This window comes from Eubalaena glacialis, chromosome 7, assembly GCF_028564815.1.
Source record: "Eubalaena glacialis isolate mEubGla1 chromosome 7, mEubGla1.1.hap2.+ XY, whole genome shotgun sequence".
NCBI classification, from domain to species: domain Eukaryota; kingdom Metazoa; phylum Chordata; class Mammalia; order Artiodactyla; family Balaenidae; genus Eubalaena; species Eubalaena glacialis.
Window position 1 is genome coordinate 64,625,227 of NC_083722.1, and position 22,644 is coordinate 64,647,870.

The 22,644-nt window shown below is 54.4% G+C and overlaps 1 protein-coding gene across 5 annotated transcripts; it reads right to left on the bottom strand.

The window, feature by feature from the left end:
- Position 1: 1 nt before the first annotated feature.
- On the bottom strand, positions 2–22,210 carry PLCD1 (phospholipase C delta 1). Of its 5 annotated transcripts, XM_061196507.1 has the most exons (16): positions 22,042–22,210; positions 17,113–17,295; positions 14,184–14,348; positions 10,561–10,789; positions 4,102–4,231; positions 3,769–4,000; positions 2,978–3,179; positions 2,714–2,858; positions 2,488–2,637; positions 2,239–2,397; positions 1,837–1,996; positions 1,525–1,641; positions 948–1,126; positions 723–855; positions 497–646; positions 2–362 (listed from the first exon to the last, which is right to left on the bottom strand). In XM_061196507.1, exons 1-16 carry the CDS (start codon positions 22,073–22,075, stop codon positions 277–279), a joined length of 2,454 nt encoding a protein of 817 aa, XP_061052490.1. In that variant the 5' UTR covers positions 22,076–22,210; the 3' UTR covers positions 2–276. The 5 variants fall into 5 exon arrangements, with proteins under 5 accessions (XP_061052490.1, XP_061052491.1, XP_061052487.1 ...); XM_061196508.1 differs by lacking the exon at positions 17,113–17,295; XM_061196504.1 differs by lacking the exon at positions 17,113–17,295 and having other exon boundaries at positions 14,212–14,348; positions 22,042–22,127.
- Between the last annotated feature and the right edge of the window lie 434 nt (positions 22,211–22,644).

Below are 22,644 nucleotides of genomic sequence, written 5' to 3' on the forward strand. Positions count from 1 at the left end.
CTTAGTCTTATGATTTTTATAAAAACCCTCAACCTAGGGCCCGGCTGGAGGATGGAGCGGGCTGCAGTGTCATTCCTAACGGAATTGAGGACAGCTCCAGGGACTGGGCCAGCTCCTGGGCTCCCGAGAGGCAGCAACACAGACAGCAGGTTGGAGCTGAAGGCAGTGCGGGGCTGCCAGCTCTGAGCGAGAGGTTGGGAGCAGCCCCTGTCCTGCCCCCAGATGTGGACAGAGGGCCTGGTCCGCTCGGGGCAGCCCTCGCCAGACTCCCCGAGCCTAGTCCTGGAGGCCCACCTTCACAAAGAGGGTGGCAGACGGGTGCTGGTCTCCGTTCTTGGACAGGAGGTGGATGTGGCGGTATCCTGGCAGGCAGATGGGCGGGGAGGAGCGCACAGGGAGAGTTCTGGTCACTTAGGGAGGATGCTTTGAGGAACAGCCGGCCCCTTCCCAAGAGATGCCTCCCCTCGAGTCGCCCCCTCCCTCCACAAACACTCACCCTGCTTGAGGCTGTTCAAGGGGATGGTGCTCTGGCCAATGAAGTCGTTCTTGGAGGCGGCGTCGTAGTCCTCCACCACAAAGCGCACGAGGGCGAGCTCAGGCACAATCACCTCGAACTCAAACTCTGTGTCCCACCATGGGTTGAAACCTAGGGGTGCAGGCACCACGTCAACAGCATGGACACCAGCTCCAGAAGCCGGGCCCAGCCCAGGCCCAGCACGTACCGTTATTGGTGACCACAGCGGTCTGGTGGCTGGCCACGTCCTGGCCCACACCATGGATCTCCACTGTCACCTTGGGGTCCACAATTGAATTCTTATTCTTGTTGACTTTTGGCAGTTGCTGCCCTGAGATGACCTGAGGAAAGGCGGGGGACAGTTAAGGGTTCAGGATGGTAGCGAGGGGGAAGGGAGACCCATGGCACCTGTCCCTCCGGTGGCTGGCCATACCCTGACATTGAGCCGCTTCCGAGCCCACCAGGGCCCCTGAGCCAGGGCACAGGAGTTGAAGGTGGAGTTGGGGTCTCGCAGGAAGGCAGGCTTCAGCACGTACCCACAGGCCCCATTGTCCTGGAATCGGCCCTGGTATATGTCCATCTCTGGCCCAGGTGTCTGGAAGTTCAGGGCCACTACAGGCAGGACGGAGCAGTCACAGGCTGTGGGCTGGCCTCAGGGGCCCCAGAGCCCAGCCTGCTTGGGGTACACTGAGGCCCAGAGTCACACGGTGAGGCAGAAGCAGGGTCCAGGATCACTCCAATGCCTACTGCCCTCCTGCCGCCCTAACTGACCCACCACACCAACCTTGCATTCCATTTCTGGTGCCAGAATTCAAAGGACAAGTGTGCTAACAATGGGATTTCAGACGCTGTATTTGCTGGTGGGGGATATTTCCAGACTGAGATTACCAGCTCCTGAGCCCACACATCCCTGCACCTGGCTCTGCCTGGGTCCCCAGAGGCTCCTGGCCCCTGGCCCTCCAGGCGGAAACCCTCACCCAGGCCTCCTCCAAGCCCCAGCCAGCCCGTACCGATCTGGCAGCCCCCATTCCACATCTCCACAGGGCTGTAGTTGGAGGAATCCGTTCTCCACCCGGCGGGGTAGATCCTGCTCAGGTGACTCACATTGTGGCGGACAAAGCTGTCTCCTGAGGGGGATGTGGGCTCGTCAGAAGCGGAGGCCTCCCGGCGAGCCCAAGCCCCTCCCTACCAGCTCTGTCTGGTAACAGCGTGGGGTGCCAGCTCTGGGCGATGTCCGGAGGGGTGGGAGCCAGTCCTGACCCTGGCCAGCTCAGGTGGTCAGACAGATGGACAGCACCCTGGGGGGACAGGGCCGGGCTCACCTGATTCTTGGAGCAGTCGGAGGGCACGGTTCTCGGAGAAGGATGCCATCTCATAGAAAGCCTGCCCACGGGTGCCAGGACTGGGGAAGCCCAGAAAGTGGACGCTCTTGCAGTAAATGACCATATCTGAGAGCTCCTTTGCTAGTGTGAGCTTGTCCTCCTGGGGGCCATGGGGAGGCCCAAGTTAGATTCAGAGGTTGGGGCAGGTGGGCACTGAGAGAGCCAGAAACCCAGATACAGAGAGAACAGAGAGGGAGACAGAGAGAGGGGGCAGAGGGTCTGAGTGACAGCCACAGAGAACCCGGGCAAGGCAAACACCCCACAGTGTGATGGCGGGTGATGATGGGGGAGGGCCCCAGGGCTGCCCCCCTCCCCTCCCCGCGCCACCGCTCCCCCTCAAACCGTGGACTTGCGCTGCACTTGTCTCCTCACTGCCTCGTCCTCCATCTCGGCAGCCTCATCCTCGTCTGACACCACAGTGGCCTCAGGGCTGCCTTCCCCTCCAGGGAGGAAAAGCCCCCCAAGCTTCTTCCCCTTCAGCAAGATCTTCCCCTTCAGTTGCTAAGGGTGGAGTGGCAGCTGGTCAAGACGCAGCTGGCCTCCCGGCCAGTCCCCTGCCCTCTCCTCTGGGCACCCCATCCCATCGGGCACCTCAGGGGAAGGCAGGCTGGTGGTGACCCTGTCCAGTGGCCGATCCAACAGCATGGGGCCGAGGAGGGTGTGCAGGTGCTGCGCCATCACACGCTGCTGCTCCAGGCTGCAGTGGTTCTCCAGGGACAGGATGACGGGGTAGGGGGACGCCTGGAGGCCCAAGGGTGGATTAGGAGGGGTGGGTGGGCCCGAGCATCCCCTTCCTCAGGCCCAGAAGCGCGCCCACCTTGAAGGCGTAGTCCCGGATGGCCCTGAGCACGTCGCAGAAGAGGATCTTGGAGGTGAAGGTGTAGCCGTGATAGATGACCGGTTCCTGGTTGGGCCCATCCCAGCAGTCGAGCTCCAGGCAGCGGCAGCCTTTGCACAGCGCCCTGCAAGTGGGATGGCGGCTAGGCCCCTCGGTCCTGGGTCCTGGGTCCGCCCAGATCCCGCCTGCCCGACCAGGTCCTGCCCGGCCCCGCCCCATCATGCCCAGGTCTCCCGGCCCCACCGGATGTAGGCTTCGGTGCTGCTGGGCCCCGTGAGCTGGTCTTCCAGCAGGTAGGTGTTGTGAGAGGACGACACCAGGTAGTGGCTGAGCGGCTGGCCCATGTCCTGGTAGACCCGCCGGTGCGCCCGGTCGAAGGCGCTGCCGTCGGCCGAGAGCAGGTACATGAGGAAGCCGTCCTTGGTCATCTGCCGCCGCGCCTTGGCTGGGAGGCGGGAGGCCGGCGCTGGTCAGAGCCCTAGGCCAGCGCCAACGCTCTGGGGGGGAGGGCCCCCACTCCCCCTCCCCCCCCACTCCCCCTCCCCCCTACTCCCCCTGCCTCCCGTCCTGAGCTGGTCCTCGGTACCTCTTGGAAGTGGCTAAGCTTGAGTCTCTTGACCAGACCGTGACTACCCCAGGGTGGGGCCCTGTCTCCTCCTCCTCTGTCCCCCATGCTGTGAGGCCCCCCTGAGGGCAGGGCCTCATCTCCTCCTTCTCCAGGACTGGGCCCCCATCTGACGTCTTAAAGCTTTGTGGCCAGCATGGGCACAAAGAGGGAGGCAGGAAAAGTGCCTGTTTTTCCAGCCTCCTCTCTCTCCATTTCCTGGGGGAGGGGTCCTCAAATCCCCTGAAGGAGGAACCAAGAGAGGGTCCCTGCCTCCCATCTGCTTTCCTGGGGCAGAGAAATACTGACCAGGGGCCCTGGGCCTGGCTGAGGCGCCCCCTTCCCTCCAGCTCCCTACTCGTGGGCTGCCGTCTCCCCAGGGGTCTCCCCACCCTGTGTGGCCCTGGGACTACAGGTCACGGGCCCTCACCCGTCTCGCTGGGCTCGTAGCGCTCGATGAGGGAGAGGGCCAGTGCAGGCCCCGCCGCCTCCTCCCGCTGCTGGTGCTGCAAGAAGATCATTAACTGATCCACCGACAGGGTCTCCCCCGAGCCTGCAGCCTCCTTGAAGGTGAGGTCGATCTCCTTCCTGTGGGTCAGTATCTTGTAGAAGGTCTCGATCTCCTCATCCTCCAGGGAGTCTGTCTGAGAGTGGTCACATTCCTGCAGAGCCAGGACGCCAGGTGGGCAGGGTTCAGAGCAGGTCTCGGGCTGCAGTCAAGGACACACTGCCAGGCAGACCCAGCCCTCACATCCTGCCTCACCCTGAAGATCTTTCGGGCATAGCTGTCATCCACCTGGATGTTGAGCTCCTTCAGGAAGTTCTGCAGCTCCTTGAAGTTCATCTTGTTGTCCTTGTTTTTGTCAGCTTTTCGCAAGCAGGAATGAATCCAGCTGGGCAAGAAGTAAGGAAAGAACCCAGGAGCCCTGGGACCCCGGAGGTCCCAGCCACAGCCATGATTCAAGCTCAGGGTCAACTCCCGGGCCCAGGTGGACTGAGGTCCCCTGTAGACACAGCTCCCCACAGGCCTGACTTTTGGCACATCCTCATTTCAGAGGGAAGACCTGGTGGCCTCTTTGGAGGAAATGTGACATCCAATGAAGGAGTCTTTTTCCTGTTTTCTGGCGTTGAACGCTTTCAAAATTTCAAAAACATTTCTTTTCTCACTCTAAAAGGGTTCATTACAGACAATTTAGAAAATGCAGAAAAGTAAATAAACAAAGCCCCCATAATCCTATCACCCAGGGGTAACTACTGTTAACATTTCAAGGTATGTCCTTTTCAGTATATAATTGTTACCCAATCTGACGAAAGCACTTGAGGCTTATTTAGTAGGAAACAGCAAATTTCAAGCCACTGATCAGAAGGTGGGGACATCACATGCAAAAACAAAGCCTGGATCATGGTGTCATGATTGGGGCACTTAGGCCCCCACTTCTCCATTCCCTCTATCTCTCCCATCAGACTTGACCTTGAGAACTAGAGAAGGAGGAGCTGCATACTACAGTCCACAGAAAACAGAGAGCTAACTATAGAACAAGACAATGGGAACTCATGAGCACAATGAAAACATGATAGCAGGTTTCAGAAGAAATCACAAAAGAAACAACAACATAAATCATGCCATATAAACGTTTTAAAATTCTGAAGATTAAATAAAGAAAAACTAAAGTCATCTATCTGACAGACTAGAGGAAGCATTTGCAGCAAAGCCTTTGAAGGATTAATTAAAAAGAAAACAGTATGATGACCCTGATAACTAAATGAGAAAGGGATATAAACTGACCTTTTGCAAACATTACTAGTAGTCAAAGTTATTAACAATTTGGAAATGAGATGCAATTTCTTAAACTAAAAATTAGCAACTTAAAAGTATATTACCTAGTGCAGGTAAGGGTGAGGTGAAATGGACACTCAAATCCATCACGTGGGCAAAAAGTAAATCAGTACAACCCTTAGGAAAGTGATGGAGGGATAGCTAAAGCTTTAACCTGTTACATCAGTTGATTCAGTAATTCCACTTCTAGGAATCCATTGGTAAGGAAATACTCCTAAATACTGAAAGGTTTTATGAACATAGTTCTTTGCAATGTTATTTATAGTGGTGAAGGAAATGAAATGTTTGACACTAAAAGAATGGATCACTAATTTATAGTCCATCCATTCAGTGGAATAGTACACAGTCATTAATAAAGCTGTTTATGGAGACTATACTAACACAGGGAAATAATTATGATATCATGTTACACAGAAAATGGATACAAATGTATAATCTCCACTATTTTTGGCAAATGCATCATTAGGCAAAATGAAATGCAGCCAGAAAAGATTAAAGGGAGAACCCAAATAGCAGTTTCTGGAGGAGGTGGGTTTTCTGGGCCTTTAAAATTTCCTTCTAACCTACCCATATTTTAAAATCTTTATTTATATATATGTATGTTTTATGTAAATATATGTATATATTTACATTAAAAAAATTATAGTAGAATTACAGGTTAAAAAATCAAGTTCAGAGTGGTGCACCCAAGCATGAGGTCCCAGTGCCGAATGCTCTTCAGCAGGCTGGGATGGCTTTATGATCTCAAGGTCTGGGCAGCAGAAGCCTGCAGAAGCCATGAGGTTGTCCAAGTGCATGCCTGTGCAAAAGGAGTGACTATCACAAAAGTGCCACAGAATTGGGCTTTTAAGAAAGCTCAGGGGGGCTTCCCTGGTGGCGCAGTGGTTGAGAGTCTGCCTGCCGATGCAGGGGACACAGGTTCGAGCCCTGGTCCGGGAGGATCCCACATGCCGCGGAGCAACTAAGCCCGTGCGCCACAACTGCTGAGCCTGCGCGTCTGGAGCCGTGCTCTGCAAAGAGAGGCCGCGACAGTGAGAGGCCCGCGCACCGCGATGAAGAGTGGCCCCGCTCGCCACAACTGGAGAAGGCCCTCGCACAGAAATGAAGAACCAACACAGCCAAAAATAAATAAATAAATAAATTTAAATGCAATTTCTTTAAAAAAAAAAAAAAGAAAGCTCAGGGACTTCCCTGGTGGTCCAGTGGTTAAGACTCTGCGCTTCCACTGCAGGGAGCACGGGTTCAATCCCTGGTCGGGGAACTAAAATCCCGCATACCTCGAGGCATGGCCAAAAATAAAATAAATAACAATTAAAATTTAAAAAAGAAAGCTCAAAATCAGGCAGACATAGCCTTGAAAAAAGACACTTAAAAGTCTTTGAAATGCTGAAAAGTACACAGTAAAGGGAACTAACAGGGTTCAAAATGTGTCCCCCAAAGGAGTTGGATATACATTAGCAATGAATAATCAGAGAATGTAAGAAAATAATTCCATACAGTAGCATCAAAATGAATAAAAATACAAATTCTTTTAATGCATAACTTATACTCTGAAAGCGACAAAACATTGTTGAAAGAAATTAAAGATCTAAATAAATGGAAAGATACCCCATATTTGCTGATCAGAAAGAAGCCTTGATATTGTTTAATGAGAAATACTCTCCAAACTGATCTACAGATTCAACACAATACCTATCACAGTCATGCTGGCTACTTTGCAGAAATTGACAACCCAATCCTCAAATTCATATGGAAATTCAAGGGACCCAGAACAGTCAAGACAATCTTGAAAAAAAAAAAGAACAAATTCAGAAGACTCACACTTCATGATTTCAAAACTTTGTACAAAGTTATGGTAACTAAAATGTTGTGGTGCTGGTGCAAGAAGAGGCATTTAGGTAAATGGAGGAGAATTGAGAGTCGTGAAGTAAACCCTCATATTTATGGTCAGTTGATTTTTTGACGACGGTGTAAAGATGATTCAATGAAGAAAGAATAGTCTTTTCAACAGATGGTGCTGGAACAGCTGTATGTCTACATGCAAAAAAATGAAGTTGGATCCCTCACCACACCATACATAGAAACTGACTCAAAATGGATCAAAGACCTAAATGCAAGAGCTAAAACTATAAGAAGAAAATATATGAGTAAATGTTTGTGACTTTAGGTTAGATATGACATCAAAAAACACAAGCAACAAAAACAAAAAGTAAATGAATTAGACTTCACTGAAACTAAAAACTTTTGTGCTTCAGAGAATACCACCAAAAAAAGGAAAAGAACCCACAGAATGGGAGAAATTATTTGCAGAGCATATATCTGATAAGAATATTTTTAAAATATTAGAATATTTTAAAAATATTTAGAATATTAAAAAAAGAACAAAAACCTCTTACAACTCAATAATTAAAAGACAACTCAATTAAAAAATGGACCAGAGATCTGAATAAACATTTCTCCAGAGGAGATATACAAAAGCACATTAAAAAATGGTCAACATCATTAATCATTAGGGAAATGCAAATCAAAGCCACAGTAAGAGACCTATTTAAAAAAGAAAGTAACAAGTGTTGGTAAGGACGTGGAGAAACTGGAACCCTTGTGCACTGTTGGTGGGGATGTAAAGTGTTACAGATGCTATAGGAAACAGTATAGTGGGTCCTCAAAAAATTGAAAATAGAATGACCATATGATCTAACAATCCGACTTCTTGGTATATACCCCAAAGAATTGAAAACAGGGTCTCAGAAAGATACTTGTACACCCATGTTCATAGCAGCATTACTCATGATGGACAAAAAGTGGAAGCAACCTAAGTGTCCACTAATGGGTGAATGAATAAACAAAGTGTGGTATATACATACAATGGAATATTGTTCAGCATTTAAAAGGATGGAAGTTCTAACATGTGACAACATGGATGAACCTTGAGGACATTATGCTAAGTGAAATAAGCTAGTGGCAAAATGACAAATACTGTATGAGTCCACTTATATGAGGAACTTAAGAGTAATCAAGTTCATAGGTACAGAAAGTACAACAGTGGTTGCCAGGGCCTGGGGGAGGGTGGAATGGGGAGTTACTGTTTAATGGGTACAGAGTTTCAGTTTTACGAGATGAAAAGAGTTCTGGAAGTGGTTGCACAACAATGTGAATGTACTTAACACTACTGAACTGTACACTTAAAAATGGTTAAGATGGTAAATTTCATGTATGTATATATTACCACAATTTAAAATTAAAATTAAATAGATCCATTAAAAAAGAACTTAACAACAACAAATGGGCAAAGGATCTATTGAATAGCTGTTTCTCCAAAGAGATATACAAATGGCCAATAACCACATGTAAAGATGCTCAACACTGTTAGCTATCAAGGAAATGCAAATCAAAACCACAGTGAAATGCCACTTCAAACCCACAAGGATGGCTATAATACAAAAAAGGCAGATAATAGCAAGGGTTAGTGAAGATGTGAAAAATCAGAACTCTCAGACACTGCTGGTGGGAATGTAAATTTCCTCTTTGGAAAATAGTTTGGCAGTTCCTCAAAAGGTTAAATATATAGTCACCACAAGACTCAGAAATTCTAGGTATATACTCAAGAGAAATGAGAACATACGTCCACACAAAAACTTATACACCAATGTTCACAGCAGCATTATTCAGGGAAGCAGAAACCCAAATGTCCATCAACTGCTGATTGGATAAGTAAAATGTGGAATGGCCATACAGTGGAATATTATTAGGCAAACAGAAGGCATGAAGTACTAACACAGGCTACAACATGGATGAACGTTAAAAACATTATGCTAAGTGAAAGAAGCCAGTCACAAGAGACTGTATGATTCCATTTATATAATAGGTCTAGAAAAGACAAATGTATAGAGACGGAAAGTAGATTATTAGTGGTTGTCTAGGGCTGGGGGGTTGTGGGGAAATGGGGACTGCTAAAGGGCATGGGGTGTCTTTTGGGGGTGATGGTTGCATAACTCTGAATACACTAAAAAGCATGGACTTGCACACTTTAAGTGGATGAATTATATGGTATGTGAACTATATCTCAATAAAGCTGTCATAAAAAAAAAAAAAAAAAAAAAAAAGGAGCCAGTGCTGGTTCCACCCTAATCCTACATACCAGAAGGCTGATCACTTTGAACCATAGACTAGTGTGTTGCTGTGCACCTAGACTTTGAAGTGAATTTGTTTCAAGCCCGCAGGCTGGCCTGCACACCAGGCCTGGGGGAATGTGATGACTCCCCAAAGAGTGGCACAGGATATGGGGGCAAGTGGGAGTGTATCATGGCCTCCCAAACTCCCAGAGAGAAAAAAATGCAGTTAACTCTAGGAAACATTAAAATATCCAAGACTAGGTCTCCCACTGAAGCAGGCAGCTCCCCTCAGCCTCCCCACTCCATGCTGGTTACATAGGGGGGATGAGGGACTTCAGGGGGTGCATTGTTGTCTGGCCCTTGGGTCAGAGTAGACCAAAGAGGGCTCCAGGTACCCTCCCTGCTTCCTTTGTGTTCCCCCCAAATTCATATGTTGAAGCCCTAACCCTCAATGTGATGTATTTGGAGATGGGGCCTTGAGAGACTTAGATGAGGTCATGAGTGGGGGCCTCATGATGGGATTAGTGCCCATAAAAGAAGAGACACCAGAGGGACTTCCCTGGTGGCGCAGCGGTTCAGAGTCTGCCTGCCAATGCAGGGGACACAGGTTCGAGCCCTGGTCCGGGAAGATCCCACATGCCGCGGAGCAACTAAGCCCGTGCGCCACAACTACTGAGCCTGCGCTCTAGAGCCCGCAAGCCACAACTACTGAGCCCGTGTGCCACAACTACTGAAGCCCGCCTGCCACAACTACTGAAGCCTGTGCGCCTAGAGCCCGTGCTTTGCAATAAGAGAAGCCACTGCGATGAGAAGCCCGCGGACTGCAACAAAGAGTAGCCCCCGCTCGCCACAACTAGAGAAAGCCCGCGGGCAGCAACGAAGACCCAACGCAGCCAAAAATAAATAAATAAACAAATAAATAAATAAATGTATTTTTAAAAAAAGAAAAGAAAAAAAGAAGAGACACCAGAGATCTTGCGCTCTCTCTCTCTCTCTCTCTCTCTCTGCCATGTGAAGACAGTGAGAAAGAAGGCAGTCATCTACAAGCCAGGAAGAGAGCTCCCACCAGAACCCGACCCTTCTGGCACCCTGACCTTGGACTTCCAGCCTCCAGAACCGTGAGAAAATTAATTTCTGTTGTTTAAGCCACCCAGTCTATGGTGTTTTGGTATGATGGCCCAAGCTGCGTGTCTTCCATACCCAGGTTGTCCTGGGGACGACCATGGCCAGTATCCACCCGCTGGGCCCGGACCCACTGCCACCAAAAGGATACTGCCGCAGCTTCTGCTGCTGGTCCATGGAGCCCGAGTGATGGACGATCTTGCGCAGGCCCTGCACCCAGTGCTGGGCGTCGGCGGGCGATGGGGCGATGAGGTCTAGAGTGTTGCGCTGGTCCTTGAAGACGATGGAGAAGCAGCGGTCCTCAGGCACGTCCCGGGCAAACTTCTCCAGGCCCTCTGAGCGGTGCCCCATCCGCACCTCCTGAATGTCCTCGATGGAGACTGCAAGAAGGGGGTGGAGGTAGGCAGAGAGAGCCATGAGGGGCAGGAGGATGGGCAGAGCGGGGGACAAAAAGAGACTGAGGTGGAGAAGGAACGGGACACAGCTATAGCGTGCAGAGTGGAAACGCCCAGGCAGAGAGAGATTGACTTTAGGGTGGGAAGGGCACTTAGGGTCCTAGGCCTCCTGTTTCTGTGCTGGGAAGAAGCGGGGCCCCTGGGAGAGGAGTGGGGCAGGGCAGGGCTCTCAGACAGAGATAGGGAGAGACCATTCTGGAGCTTGGGGCCTGTGACGGAGAGGAGGCCACACACTCTCCTGTCGTGCTTGACTTTGGGCCCTTCGCCTCCCTCAAGACAGCCATGAGAGCCTCCAGGCCCCTCTCCTGACAGAGGGAGAAGTGCTTGTGTCAGGGGAGCAGCCAGGGCCTTGCCCTGCATGTATCTGTGTGTCCTGATCTCAGGGAGCCCCTTGGCAGGAATGGTGCTCCAGGATCCCAAAAGGTAGACTGGAGGGTGCCCCTGGGGGTCTGAGATGACATCATTCTGCCCTTGGGAACCAGGGGCGGGGGCTGTCCTGTCACAGCCCAACCTTCCAAGCTTCAGGGAGCAGCAAGGCCCTGCTCACCTGCCTTGAACCCCAAGATGCCCTCCCTGGCCTGGCTGGGAGGGGCTCATGCTGGGCATCCCCGCATCAGGAGCCAGGCTCTGCCCCTGCCCCATCCCCATCCCCATCCCCATCCTGAGCCATCCACATCCATCTTTCCCGGGTCTAGACCAGGTCTGGCTGAAAGCCTGCCTGTCCTTCCCGGTGGTGGCCTCCTGGCCACCTGCAGGCCCCAGATGTGTGGCATGTGCCTGTCCGGGAAGCAGGCTCTGAGACACGCGAGCCCTGGGCCATGTGGGATGCAGGGGATATCCCTGCTGAATCCCTCCGCTCACAGCCTCCCGTGCCCCTCTAGGTCCCACACCAGCTGCAGCTGCCCCAGGCTGGGAGTGGAAACAGGAAGCCTGGGCAGCGGAGGCCAGCTCCCACACCGGCACCGGAGACAGAATCCAGACGCCTTCCCTGCTGATGGTAATCCTTGTCTGCCTATGGGAACCAGAGCTGAGGGAGGCTAGTGGGGTCGGGATGGGGGCAACTTACGGATCAGGAAGCAGAGGCAAAGAGAACTGGGGACTGCTCCCCACCCCCATCTCCTGGCCTCAGTTTCCCCGGGGGTGGAGCACAGTGGAGGGCAGTCTCACTGCTCACTCAGAGGAGGGAAGCAGCCCGACGGGCATGCTCAGCCCAGACCTGTCTCTGGGTCTCTGACATGGAAAAAGGCCTCTTCCGGCCACGCTCCTCACCTGAGCGCACCTGGTGCCCAACCTCCAACCTGTCACCCCTGTGGCCCCTCCTGTCAGGGTGCAGGCCCCTCACTCACGGCCCTTCCTCGTTCTTGCCCCTGCACCTTTGCTCACACTGGGTCTCCTGCCCGGGAGGTTCCTCCTGCCCTTGTGCTCCCAGCTGTCCCGGTATGAGGCTCCCAGCTCATCAGCCCAGGTCGAGAAAGGCCCACATCTCCCACTCCTCAGTCTGCCCCCTGTCCGCCCCCGCCAAGTGCTTGGCTCACACTGGGAACCATGCACGTGTACTGGCTGGGGGGTGGGCTCCCAGGAGTCCCCAGGGCTCAGAGAGTATGATGCCCCGTTCCCACGGTGCCGCCAACCGCCAGCGTCTAACAGGAAACCCCATATCAGGGCAGAGGCCTGTGAAGGAACCTGGCTGGAGCCACAGACAGAGGCAAGGGCCAGGTCACTCCTGTGTTATGTGGCCAACAGGCACGCAGGGTAGTTTCCTGAGAGCGCTTCAGGCTCCATCCCCTCCCACCCTGCCCTGCCCTGCTCAGACCTCCCATGGCCCACTGCCCCCAGGACCCAGCCGGGCTCTCCGCATCCGACCCTGCTCCTGTCCTGCCTCCCCTCTGGCCTGCCACAGGCCGCACCTTCTCAGGTTTCTGTCCAGTGTCCTGGGGCCTGGCAGACCCTTCCTGAGACACCCTCAGTGGGCTACCCCTCCCTTTTCTCCTGCCCCCTTCCCACCTGGGCCCTGTCACCTGTGTCTGGTCTCACTCCCCAGAGACCTGCCAGTGGGCTGACCCTGCCTGCCCCATCTCCACAGCCGAGGGCAGGTGAATGTGTGAGGGATTTCCAGGGACTTGGACTGTGTGAGAAATCCAGCTGCAGTGATCCTTCTGTACCACCGGCCACACGTGGTTATTTAGATATAAATTAGTTAAATTTCAGTAAAATTAAGAATTTGCGGGACTTCCCTGGCGGTCCAGTGGTTAAGACTCCACACTTCCAAAGCATGGGGCTCAGGCTCTCTCCCTGGTTGGGGAACTAAGATCCCACATGCCGTGCAGTGGCAGCCAAAAAAAAAAAAAAAAAAAGAGAATTCAGTTCCTCAGTCACACTAGCCACAGTTCAAGTGCTCAATGGCCACAGGTGGCTAGTAGCTGACATACTGGACAGCACAGATATAGGACATTCCCATTATCATAGAAAGTTCTTCTGGATAGCTTTGGTCTGAAATTCTCCCACCAAGTAAAGGTGCAGAGGGAACCTCTCATTTTACAAAATTTTTAGGGCATTCTGTGTAAAAGGGCAGCAGCAGTTGGCAGAACTTTCTTCCTAAGACCTTGCAGGAGGCACTCTCCATCTGCAGGCCTGAGCTTTGGCTTCTTGGACCTTTTCTAAAGCTTCCAGAAAGCCCTCAGGCCCACAACCCCGAGGGAGCTGCCCAGCCAAGGCCTCTCTGTGCAAGTCCCAGCCCTGCTCCACCCCAGGCTCCCTGTTCTGGCCCCAGCCCAGGGAGGAGCTGCCTCCTGCAGCCCCACCTCACATCCTGGCCACTGATACCTGGAAGGGCTTTATCTGCCTCTGGACTTTGGGCCTCACCACACCTGGGCCCTAGTCCTCCCTCCTTCCCTCCTTCCCACAAATGTCTGGGTGGATACCTGGGAATTCAGGCAACACTGTCCAGCTCCCTCCCTACTTGGGAGCCTGGCTTTCCCCATCTGTGGTCATGGCTATGGAGTCCCATCCCCAAAAGGCTTGAGCATCTCTATCTGTGGTCCTTGGTCCATGACTGCCCTCTCTAGCCCAGGCTAGGCCTCAGTTTCCCTATCAGTGATTTAACTGGCTCCTCTTCCCAACCCTGGCCAGCCTGTTTCCCCATATCTGGTCCTGTTTGCATGACCGACCTCTGCCCCACCAGGCCAGGCCTCAGTTTCCCTACCTTTGGTCCTGGTCCACGACTGACCTCCAGCCCCACCCCACCCTGACCAGTGTCAGTTTCCCCATCCAAGCGCAGGTGCAGCACCCTGCCCCTCCCCCTGCAGCCCAGGGCACTCACACAGCTGGGACTCTGGGGTCCGCATCACCTTGCGGGACTCCTGCCAGATGGTCTTGCAGTCCTCCTGCAGCTTGTAGAAGCGTTCTCTCCGCCATGAGTTGGACTTCACCTTCAAGAGTTGGCTGCCCTTCAGCAGTGCCTGTAGGTCCTTGTCATCCTGTAAGCCTAGGGGGCAGAGCTGGTAAGATGCTACCTCCTTTAGGGTCCCTGCTGCCCCAGACCCCATGCTGGCCATGCCCACCACTGGACCCTCTCAGCCCATTTTTCACCAGCCTCATCCTCAGCTCTCTGTTCACTTCTCCCTCCGTCACCCTTGTTCCAACCTGATTCTGGAGCCCTGCCTTCTCCAGGAAGGCATCTCTGATGCCAGCTGAGGCCACGCAAACCTTTGGACACCCACCCACTCAAGGCCACACTTTATACACTATGACCTGCCACCCACAGCTGAATGGACAAAGAGAGGACAGCTAATTCAAGAACACCTGGTTCCTGGGTGACCAGACCCCTAGGAAATGGCCTGGCTCTGAAAGACTTACTGGTCTTCTCCTAGGGGTCAGAGTGACCTGAAGGAAGCTGGGACCAAAAGACCACCCTAGCCTATCACCCTGGCCACATGGAGTCCAGCAGCCAGCTCTATTCAGAGCCAATAGACTACCTCACCTCACTTCTGGCCCCAAAACAAAAACTCTGTGGCTTTTCAGCAATCTTTATCCTCCTGCTCCAGCGGAGTGGTGGCATCAGGGTCCGTGCGGGTCCGGTCTGAGGGGCCTGTGCCTAGGCCTATAGGCTTTTCTTTTCTGAACCCAGATCCCCAGCCCCTGATGGGCTCTCCCAGTTTATCCATGACCCCACTCCCTATGCCCCAGCCAGCCTGCTCCCCACACACACAGGACCTACAGAATCTTCTGGACCACTTCCCCGGGCCTCAGCCACCCACCCCCCATCCCTCCCCAGTCTCCTGCTTCCAGTGGAGACACAGCCACGTGCTAACAGCCCCCCACACCCATGGCTTTAGGAAACCTCCTTCCCTCTCTGTGCCTCTGTTCCCCCAACAGCACTGGGTGAGAAGAGTGCTGGAGGAGGTGTCTCAAGGCCTCCTCAGAGGTGACAGTCTGATGTGACCTTCCCCCACCTTTGTCCCAACTCTCTCCACCCCCTGCCTTAGTGTCAGCAGTTTCCCTCCAGCCCCAGGGGAGGCCCAGTGAGGGAGGAGGGGGCTCCTGCAGGATGTCCTCAGCTGGTGGCTGTGTCTGTGGAGCTCAAGACGAGAGGCTGGGAAAGGTAGTTCCCAGCAGCCGGAGAAGAGAGCCGCCTCAGCCTCAGCTCAGCCGGGGGATTCCACTGTCCTTTCCGAGGCTGAGGTCAACTGGGGGGGTCATCTCCTTACCCTCTGGCGGCACCGCTCCTCCCTGCCCCCAGGCTAGGGCATCAGGACAAGCCACTGCGCACGGCACAGATGGGAGCGGTGGAGGGGGGGGCCACAGGGGCGGAAGGTGAGCCCCACCCTCCGGTTCTGGAAAAGGCTGTGAGCAGATGACACGTTCATCCTGTCCTGGAGCCAGACTGCGGCCCTGTCTTCGGTCAGGCAGAGATAAGTCCCCTGGCTGCCGACATGGCTTCCGGAACACAGACCTCTGTCCCAAGGTGGGTCTTGATATTAGTGGCCCTCCAGGCCGCTGGGCAACCTAAGCAGATACCTCCATCTCTGAGCCTCATTTGAGGCCCTTTTGTTTCTGAGGCCTCTGGGCTGCCCGCCCCCCTACCCTTGCTCCCTTAGCACCCAGAAGGTCTATGGGCACCCCTTCGCCCAGCCCCACTCACTCAGCTGTAGCACCTTCTCCTCCTGTGGGAGGGTGGTGCTGAGGGGCCTCTGAGCTCAGGGGCCCCTGGGTTGACCTTGCAGCCTCACCAACTTGCCCAGGCTAGTGGCACATATGGGGAGTGCAGAAAGGCTGCAGTGCTAATAGGAGGCTGGGGGTGGGGGCAGTGCCAGGAGCCCTGCCCATGTACCTAGGGTGAGGCCTAATGGAAACAAACTGAGTCTGGGACTCACAGCGATACACAGCTACACAGATATAGCCACACACATACACAGTCACACACACCACACCACCGTACTCATCACACACTGCCATACACAACCGGGAAGAGACAATGGGCCACACACGGTGACACATATTGTTACATGGAGTCACACACAGCCACACAACATACAGTGCCAGAACATCATCGTTGTCATAATAATAGCAGTCACCATAATAATAATAATAGTTCATGTTTGAATAAGATCCTGTTCTTAGCACATGTATTTAATCCCTCCAACAACCCTGTGAGGAAGGCACTATCATTGTTCCCATTTTACAGATGATGAAACTGAGGCTCAAGGAAGTTACACGGTAGAGTCGGGACTCAGAAGCTTGCCCACAGGGCCAATGCTAGGAAACATTACCTTATACAGCCACCACTCAGGGGCATGCTGCCACAGAGAGTAACAGCAGAAAACCCACAGAACACACACACCATAATAAAGATGACAGAATCACTCAGTCACCTGGGTCACCCACAGTCACACATGGTACACAGCGTCACCCTGGATCGCACACTGTCACACTGGTGCCACTTGGTTACACAGCATTGCATATCATCATTGCTGCACAGTGGCCCCCACTACCATACAAGTGACAGAATCACCACTAGGTTTGTAAACAGGATGGTTTGGGGGTGGCAAGGCGCAGGGTAACCAGTCCCCCCCGCAGTACTCACTCCACATGCCATCCCCGCAAACACAGCCCCACGGTGGGTCACACACTCACAGAACTAAACAGGTCCAGTCCCCGAGATCAGGAACATACAGTCTGCGTCCTGTCCCAGCTGCCTTCCCAGCCTCTGCAGATCTCGGGGGTGGGGGGCAGCGCCTTCCATCCCTTACCCAGCCTCTGCTCATTGAGAGCTGCCACCTCGAGGCTCTGCTCCTGTAGGTAGAGCTCTCTGGAGCGGCTCTGGCTCCGGCTTCGGTGCCTGACCCCCAGGCACTGCATGACGTTCCGAAGTGCCCCTGCTGCCCGCTGAGCCTGGCCCGGGACAGTGTGGCGTCCAGAAGGCAGCCCTGGCCCTAGGAGCGGAAGGGCCTCCTTAGAGGGGAGCAGGGGCGGAGACCTGGAGTGGATGGGCGGGGCTAGAACCCGTGGGGGCGGGGCCGTGAAGGGTGGGGCCATGGCTCTAGAGGCGGGGCGATACAGAAATCTGTGCTGAAGGGGCGGGGCCATACCCTAGGAAGCGGGGACAGTTCCAGAGGGGCAGGACCGATGCCCCCAGGAGGTGCGGCGAGAGCGGAATCAAGGCGGGGAGAGGAGGAGGAGGAGCGGGGTCTGGGAGGTGAAGAAGTGGGACAAATCCATAACCCGGGAAGCAGATCAGTGGTGAAAGTCAGAGCCCAGAAAGCGGATTGGGGCAGAGCCAGAGCCAAAGAGGTGGGGAGCGGGAGGAGCCGAGTCTGGGAGGCGACGTGGGGCAGAGGTACCCAGGAAGACGGCCGGGGGCGGAGCCAGGGCCCAGGGGACAAACCGGGGGAGGGTCCCTCACTGCAAAGGCCTTTTGTTTTCGGGCAGGGAGGGCGGAACCTCGACTTTGGAGGCAGTCCTACCCGGGGGCGGAGCCTGAGCCGCGAATTCTAAACACTCAGCTGGAGGCTTGGCGGAGGACTGGAGGGCTGGGCAAGATTGAGCCGGGAGGGAAGCCCGGCCGGGCGGCAGCCTGGGCTGCAGAGTCTAGCGGACAACCGGGTGGGGCGGGATCAGAAGGAGCCGGGGATGGAGCCCGGGCCGGACAGCGGAACCCGCCAAATATTTTACCTCAGTTACTCAACGAATCCATTGTGACTCAGCGGGCTGTTGCCTCACATGTAAACCTCAGACAGGCCTGTTTCCTTCTCCGAGAGTTTCGCTACCTGAGTGGGATAATCTCCAAGGTTCCAAATGCGAATGGAATTCTTGAAAAAATGCTGGTCTTAAAAATGAGTCCATTAACACAGACTTGCTTTGATACATAGGTGAGGAGGACTCCCAACTCCATACGAAACTGTGCTGCCAGTGTGCTCGGAACAGTGGGCCCTTTCATGTAAGTTACGTCTTGCTTTTCATTCACCCAGCAATTATTTATTGAGCCCCTACTGTGTGCCAAGGTCAGGACACCACCCAGAGGCCTGACTCACTCCTCTCTTTTACTCTCTGCCTCTGAATAGTCCCTTCACTCGCCTCACCGCAGCTCCAGTCACCAGCATTGACAGTGAGTCACTGGCAAAGCCAGTTATTAGCACAGACAAGCACAGCAATAATAACAATAAACTGAAGTGCAGAGTGACTTGCCTAAGGTCACCCCTCGGAGAAAAATAAATCATGAGAATGTGTGTTAATGTAGATGAGCTGGAATATGGGCACAGAAATATTGTTCTTCATTTGGAGCTGAGGGAGCTGACTGTAAGGGGAACCTCTGTTTTAGAGAAACCGCGTGATGGTTTAATGGTTTAATCAGAGGGCCAAGGACTCCCCGAGGACCTATGGATAGAATCACATCTCAATACAATTTGCTTCCTTTGAATTCTTATGTATTTTATGCATTTAAAAACATGATCCTGAGAAGGGGTCCACAGGCTTCACCTAACTGCCAAAGTGGTCCAGGGCACAAAATGTTAAGATCAGTGTGGATCAGTGTGTGTCTGTGTTGTGTGGGCATGGAATCCCAGGGACAGACAGCTTTGAAACATAATTGAGGAGGGTAGGGGGCTGGCCACCCCAAATTGCTATGATGGATCTAGAACCGTTATCTCTTGGGGGTACTGGCTTCTTTGCCAACCTAGAATTCCTTTGCCCACTAGTGCTTTATCCTCACAACATCCCCTATCAGTAGGTATTGCTTTCCCGTGGATGAGAAAACAGGCCCAGACAGGCAAAGGGACTTGCTCAGGGTCACAATGTAAGTAGAGGCAAAGCTAGGACTGGAACCCAGGTCTAGGACTGCAGCCCAGGTCTCCTGGGACCAAGATGAGGCCCCTCCTACACCTTACCTTGCACTTTTACAAATGCCACGTTTTACAGTGGGGCGGGAGGGATTCAGTGTTTGAATAGTTAGTGTAGGTGGATGTGTTCAGTGAGGGGAGAGCTTTGGGAAGTTAGGTCTTTTTGGGTACATCTGGGGACCTGCTGGAGAAGCCAGTGCAGGCCTGGCTAGAATGGAGCAAGCAAAGGAAGTAGGGTAGGGAAGGAGGCCAGGGGACTAGAGTGTCAGTCTGAGGGCTTCAGAAGCACCAGAAGGAGCCCCTGATTCTTCTTTTTATTTTGGCCTCACTGCATGGCTTGCAGGATCTGAGTTCCCCGACTAGGACTCAAACCCCGGCCCCTGGCAGTGGAAGCATGGAGTCTTAACCACAGGACCGACAGGGAATTCCCCAGGAGCCCTTTGATTCTTAAACCCAGTTCTGGTCACATTTTTCCTGGCTAGGGACTACCTTATTCCCCCTCATCTCACAAAGTACTCACATGACATGGTCACTTGGGGGGGTGGGCCTCCTGTAGGAACATAGTACCTGCTGGTACTAGGCACTGTTCTCATTATTGCCTTGTACGTGTTAGCTCATTCAATCCTTACTGCAATCCACAAGGGAGGTAGTGTTCTTATCCCCCATTTTACAGATGAGGAACTGAGGCAGCAAGAAGTCAAGGGATTTGTCTAAGATGAAAAAGCTAAGACTTGAACCCAGGTAGTCTACTTCCATAATCCATGTCTGTATACTACAGTGCCTCTGCATGCATCCGGGGCGAGGACAGAAGGGACATCTCTTATCTAGGTGGTCCCCATACCCCCCCAGGCCAATGGAGGGAGCCTTTCTGCAGCAGACCCCCAAATGCCCAAGCCAGAAAGTGTGTCCAATGCTAGAGGACCCAAAATATGAAAGAGGTGCAGACTCTCCAGTGGAAATGTAGACAACCTGGAACAGCACAGGGCACAGTGACTACATCCTTCCACCACCAATTTTCCTTGACAGATTCTTGCTTGCCGATGTGGTTTGCAGGGGGAACAAAAGGCAGTTAAGGGACGTAACTTTGGGTGATGAGCAAGAAGCAGCAGGGCCTTCAGGGAGCCTGAAGCTTGGGATCGCACTGTTCTTGCCAGCTCCGCCGGAAGAGCTGGACTGTCAGGCACTTGGGAGGCAGGTCTCAAAACACGATGGGCCAGGGCTGCCAAGCCCATGCCACAAAACTGGGAGGCGCTGACTGAGCCTCCGCGTGGCTTCCTCTCCAGGGAAGATACCAGGGCTGCCCACGGACAGAGACTGGACAAAGGCACAGATGCCTGAGGATGGAGCCCATTCTAACATGAGCTGAGGCTACAGCTGTAGCCAGAGGTGATCAGAGGGCTTGTAGGAGGTCTGAGTGTGAAGCTGGCACGGAAGAGGTGGCAGTCTGCAGGGTACACAGCACTAGCTAAGGGATGATGAGAGAGAAAGCAGAGGTCTCTACTGTGATCCTCTGAGCTGCCCAGCCTCCCTTCCTGCCAGTGTGGCAGGGAGCACTAAGACACCTCTGTCCTGAGAGGAGAAGAGGGAGCCCTGGAAAGGGCAGGGATCCCATGACCCAGCTGAAAGAGTTTGCCTTGAGGCTACTGGTGTGAGGGTAACAGCTCTGGGCACTGAGCAAGGTCTCTCTGGGCCATGGGGACCAGGTCTGGGCCAACCAGGAAAATGAGACAGACTGGGCACTGGCTGAAAGGAACGTCTCCGAGTGTCCCTGAATTCCAGAGGGTCTCTAGTGGACAGCTGGAAGGCTCTGCCTTTCTCTTTCCCTTCTATTATCTCCATGCATGGTTTAGGTGGATAGGTGGTGGGCACTAAAGTCTCGGACTCCAGAGGTACTAGAAAACAGAGGGAGATCGGGTTAAGCAGTGATTGGTGCAAGAGAGGCAGGGTTTGCTGAGCTGGCAGATGACCTGGGGGGCAGGAGGGCAAAGCCCGCTAAAAGTGGGTGAGTCCCCAGGCTGGAGCAAAGAGATTCCAGGTCCAGGTTGGGGGCCCCGTGCAGCTAGGAGACCTCCAGTCCCTGCAGTCCGGAGCCCGCGGCTGCTCTCTCTCCTGGAGAGACAGCGATAGGGCAAGGAGCTGGCCCGGACTGTTTCCCGGTCGGTCGGAGAAGACAGAGCTCGGATGGACAAAGGGGGGAGCAGCAGGCAGTTAGAGCTGAGACTCAGGCCTGTCCGGCCAAGAGGGTGCGCAGATGGGGGCGATCGGGCTGCTCCTCCCAGACCGGGCGTCGCTGACTAGGATTTCTGCGCTGGGCAGTTACTGCGGCGCGGCCCGACCTCACCTCGCACACCTCCTCGCCCCAGCCTTCCCACCCCGCCACACGTACGCTCCCTGACGCGGTCCAGGCACGCCTGGGCTTTGGGGAGCCTCTCTGGGCGGCCCGGACGGGGCGAAAATAACTCAGTTATTCTTGGATGCTGGCTCCTTTCCTCCTCAGTCCCTCCGAGCGCGCCGGACCCTGGAGCCCACCCTTCCGTGACTAGGATAGGGAGAGGGGGAGTCCCCGAGGCGGCAGGGCCGGGGGTCGTCTTTAGGGAAGTCTTCAGACTCGCACCCCTCTTCTCCCCACCGGCCGGGTCTGGGGAACAAGCCTGGAAACGCCCAGGGTTGCGCCCGGCAGTCCCGGGTGGAGATTTCCTCCGTGCGACAAAAGGGACGAGGGGCGGGCCCGGGGCGGGGCGGAGGGCGGCCGAAGGAGCTGGGGGTCCCCCGCCCTGGGCCGGGAACGGCTTTCCTCTAGGTCGGCCCAGGCGGGGTCCCCCCGCGAGCCGGCCGAGTACTCACCGTGCAGGGTCAGGAAGTCCCGGCCCGAGTCCATGCCCGACGGACGGCGCGGCGGGAGGGTGGCGCCGCGGGACACTCGTCCGCAGCGACAGCGCGGGCGGCCTCGGGTCCGAGAGGAGTGCAGGGGAGTGACCCGAATGGACTGCGGAGGGCGGACACCGGAGGTGCGCCCGGGACTCCGCTCCGCCCTCCGCCCGCCCGCGTCCCCGCCCCCTGGGCCCTCCAACCAGCGCCTCTCCCCGCCCCTCCTGGGGGTTGGGGAGGAGGGCAGAGGTGGGGGCCGGGAAGCCGGGCGGGCCATCCCTGGCCCCAACCTGTGGGCGCGTCCCGGCTAGAAATAGCCGGATCCCTCTGGCTTCCTCCGCCGCCGCCACCCACAGGCCGCGGACCCTGTCATTATCGCCGGCGGCCCGGCCCCACTCCCTGCCTCTGGGCGCCTCGCCGGGGTTGGGGTGATGCGCGAAAGAATCTGGAGTCCTCCTGGGGCAGGGACCGCGTAACGTTCGACGCCTAGCCGGGCTGGTGCGAAAGGGAGCCTCGGAGTCCAGGCGCCAGCCGCGGCTCCCCGGATGTTTGCTTTCTCTTCTGCAAAATGGGTGCACG

Bases quoted from the DNA above. Each gene is read 5' to 3' on its own strand.
- PLCD1 (XM_061196507.1), bottom strand. From the start codon at position 22,075: ATGGACTCGGGCCGGGACTTCCTGACCCTGCACG. The intron at 17,296-22,041 runs GTGAGTACTCGG...TTCCGCTCCTAG, and splicing joins GGACTTCCTGACCCTGCACG to GGCCAGGGCTGCCTTCTGGA. The intron at 2,398-2,487 runs GTGCCCGATGGG...CTCCACCCTTAG, and splicing joins CCAGCCTGCCTTCCCCTGAG to CAACTGAAGGGGAAGATCTT.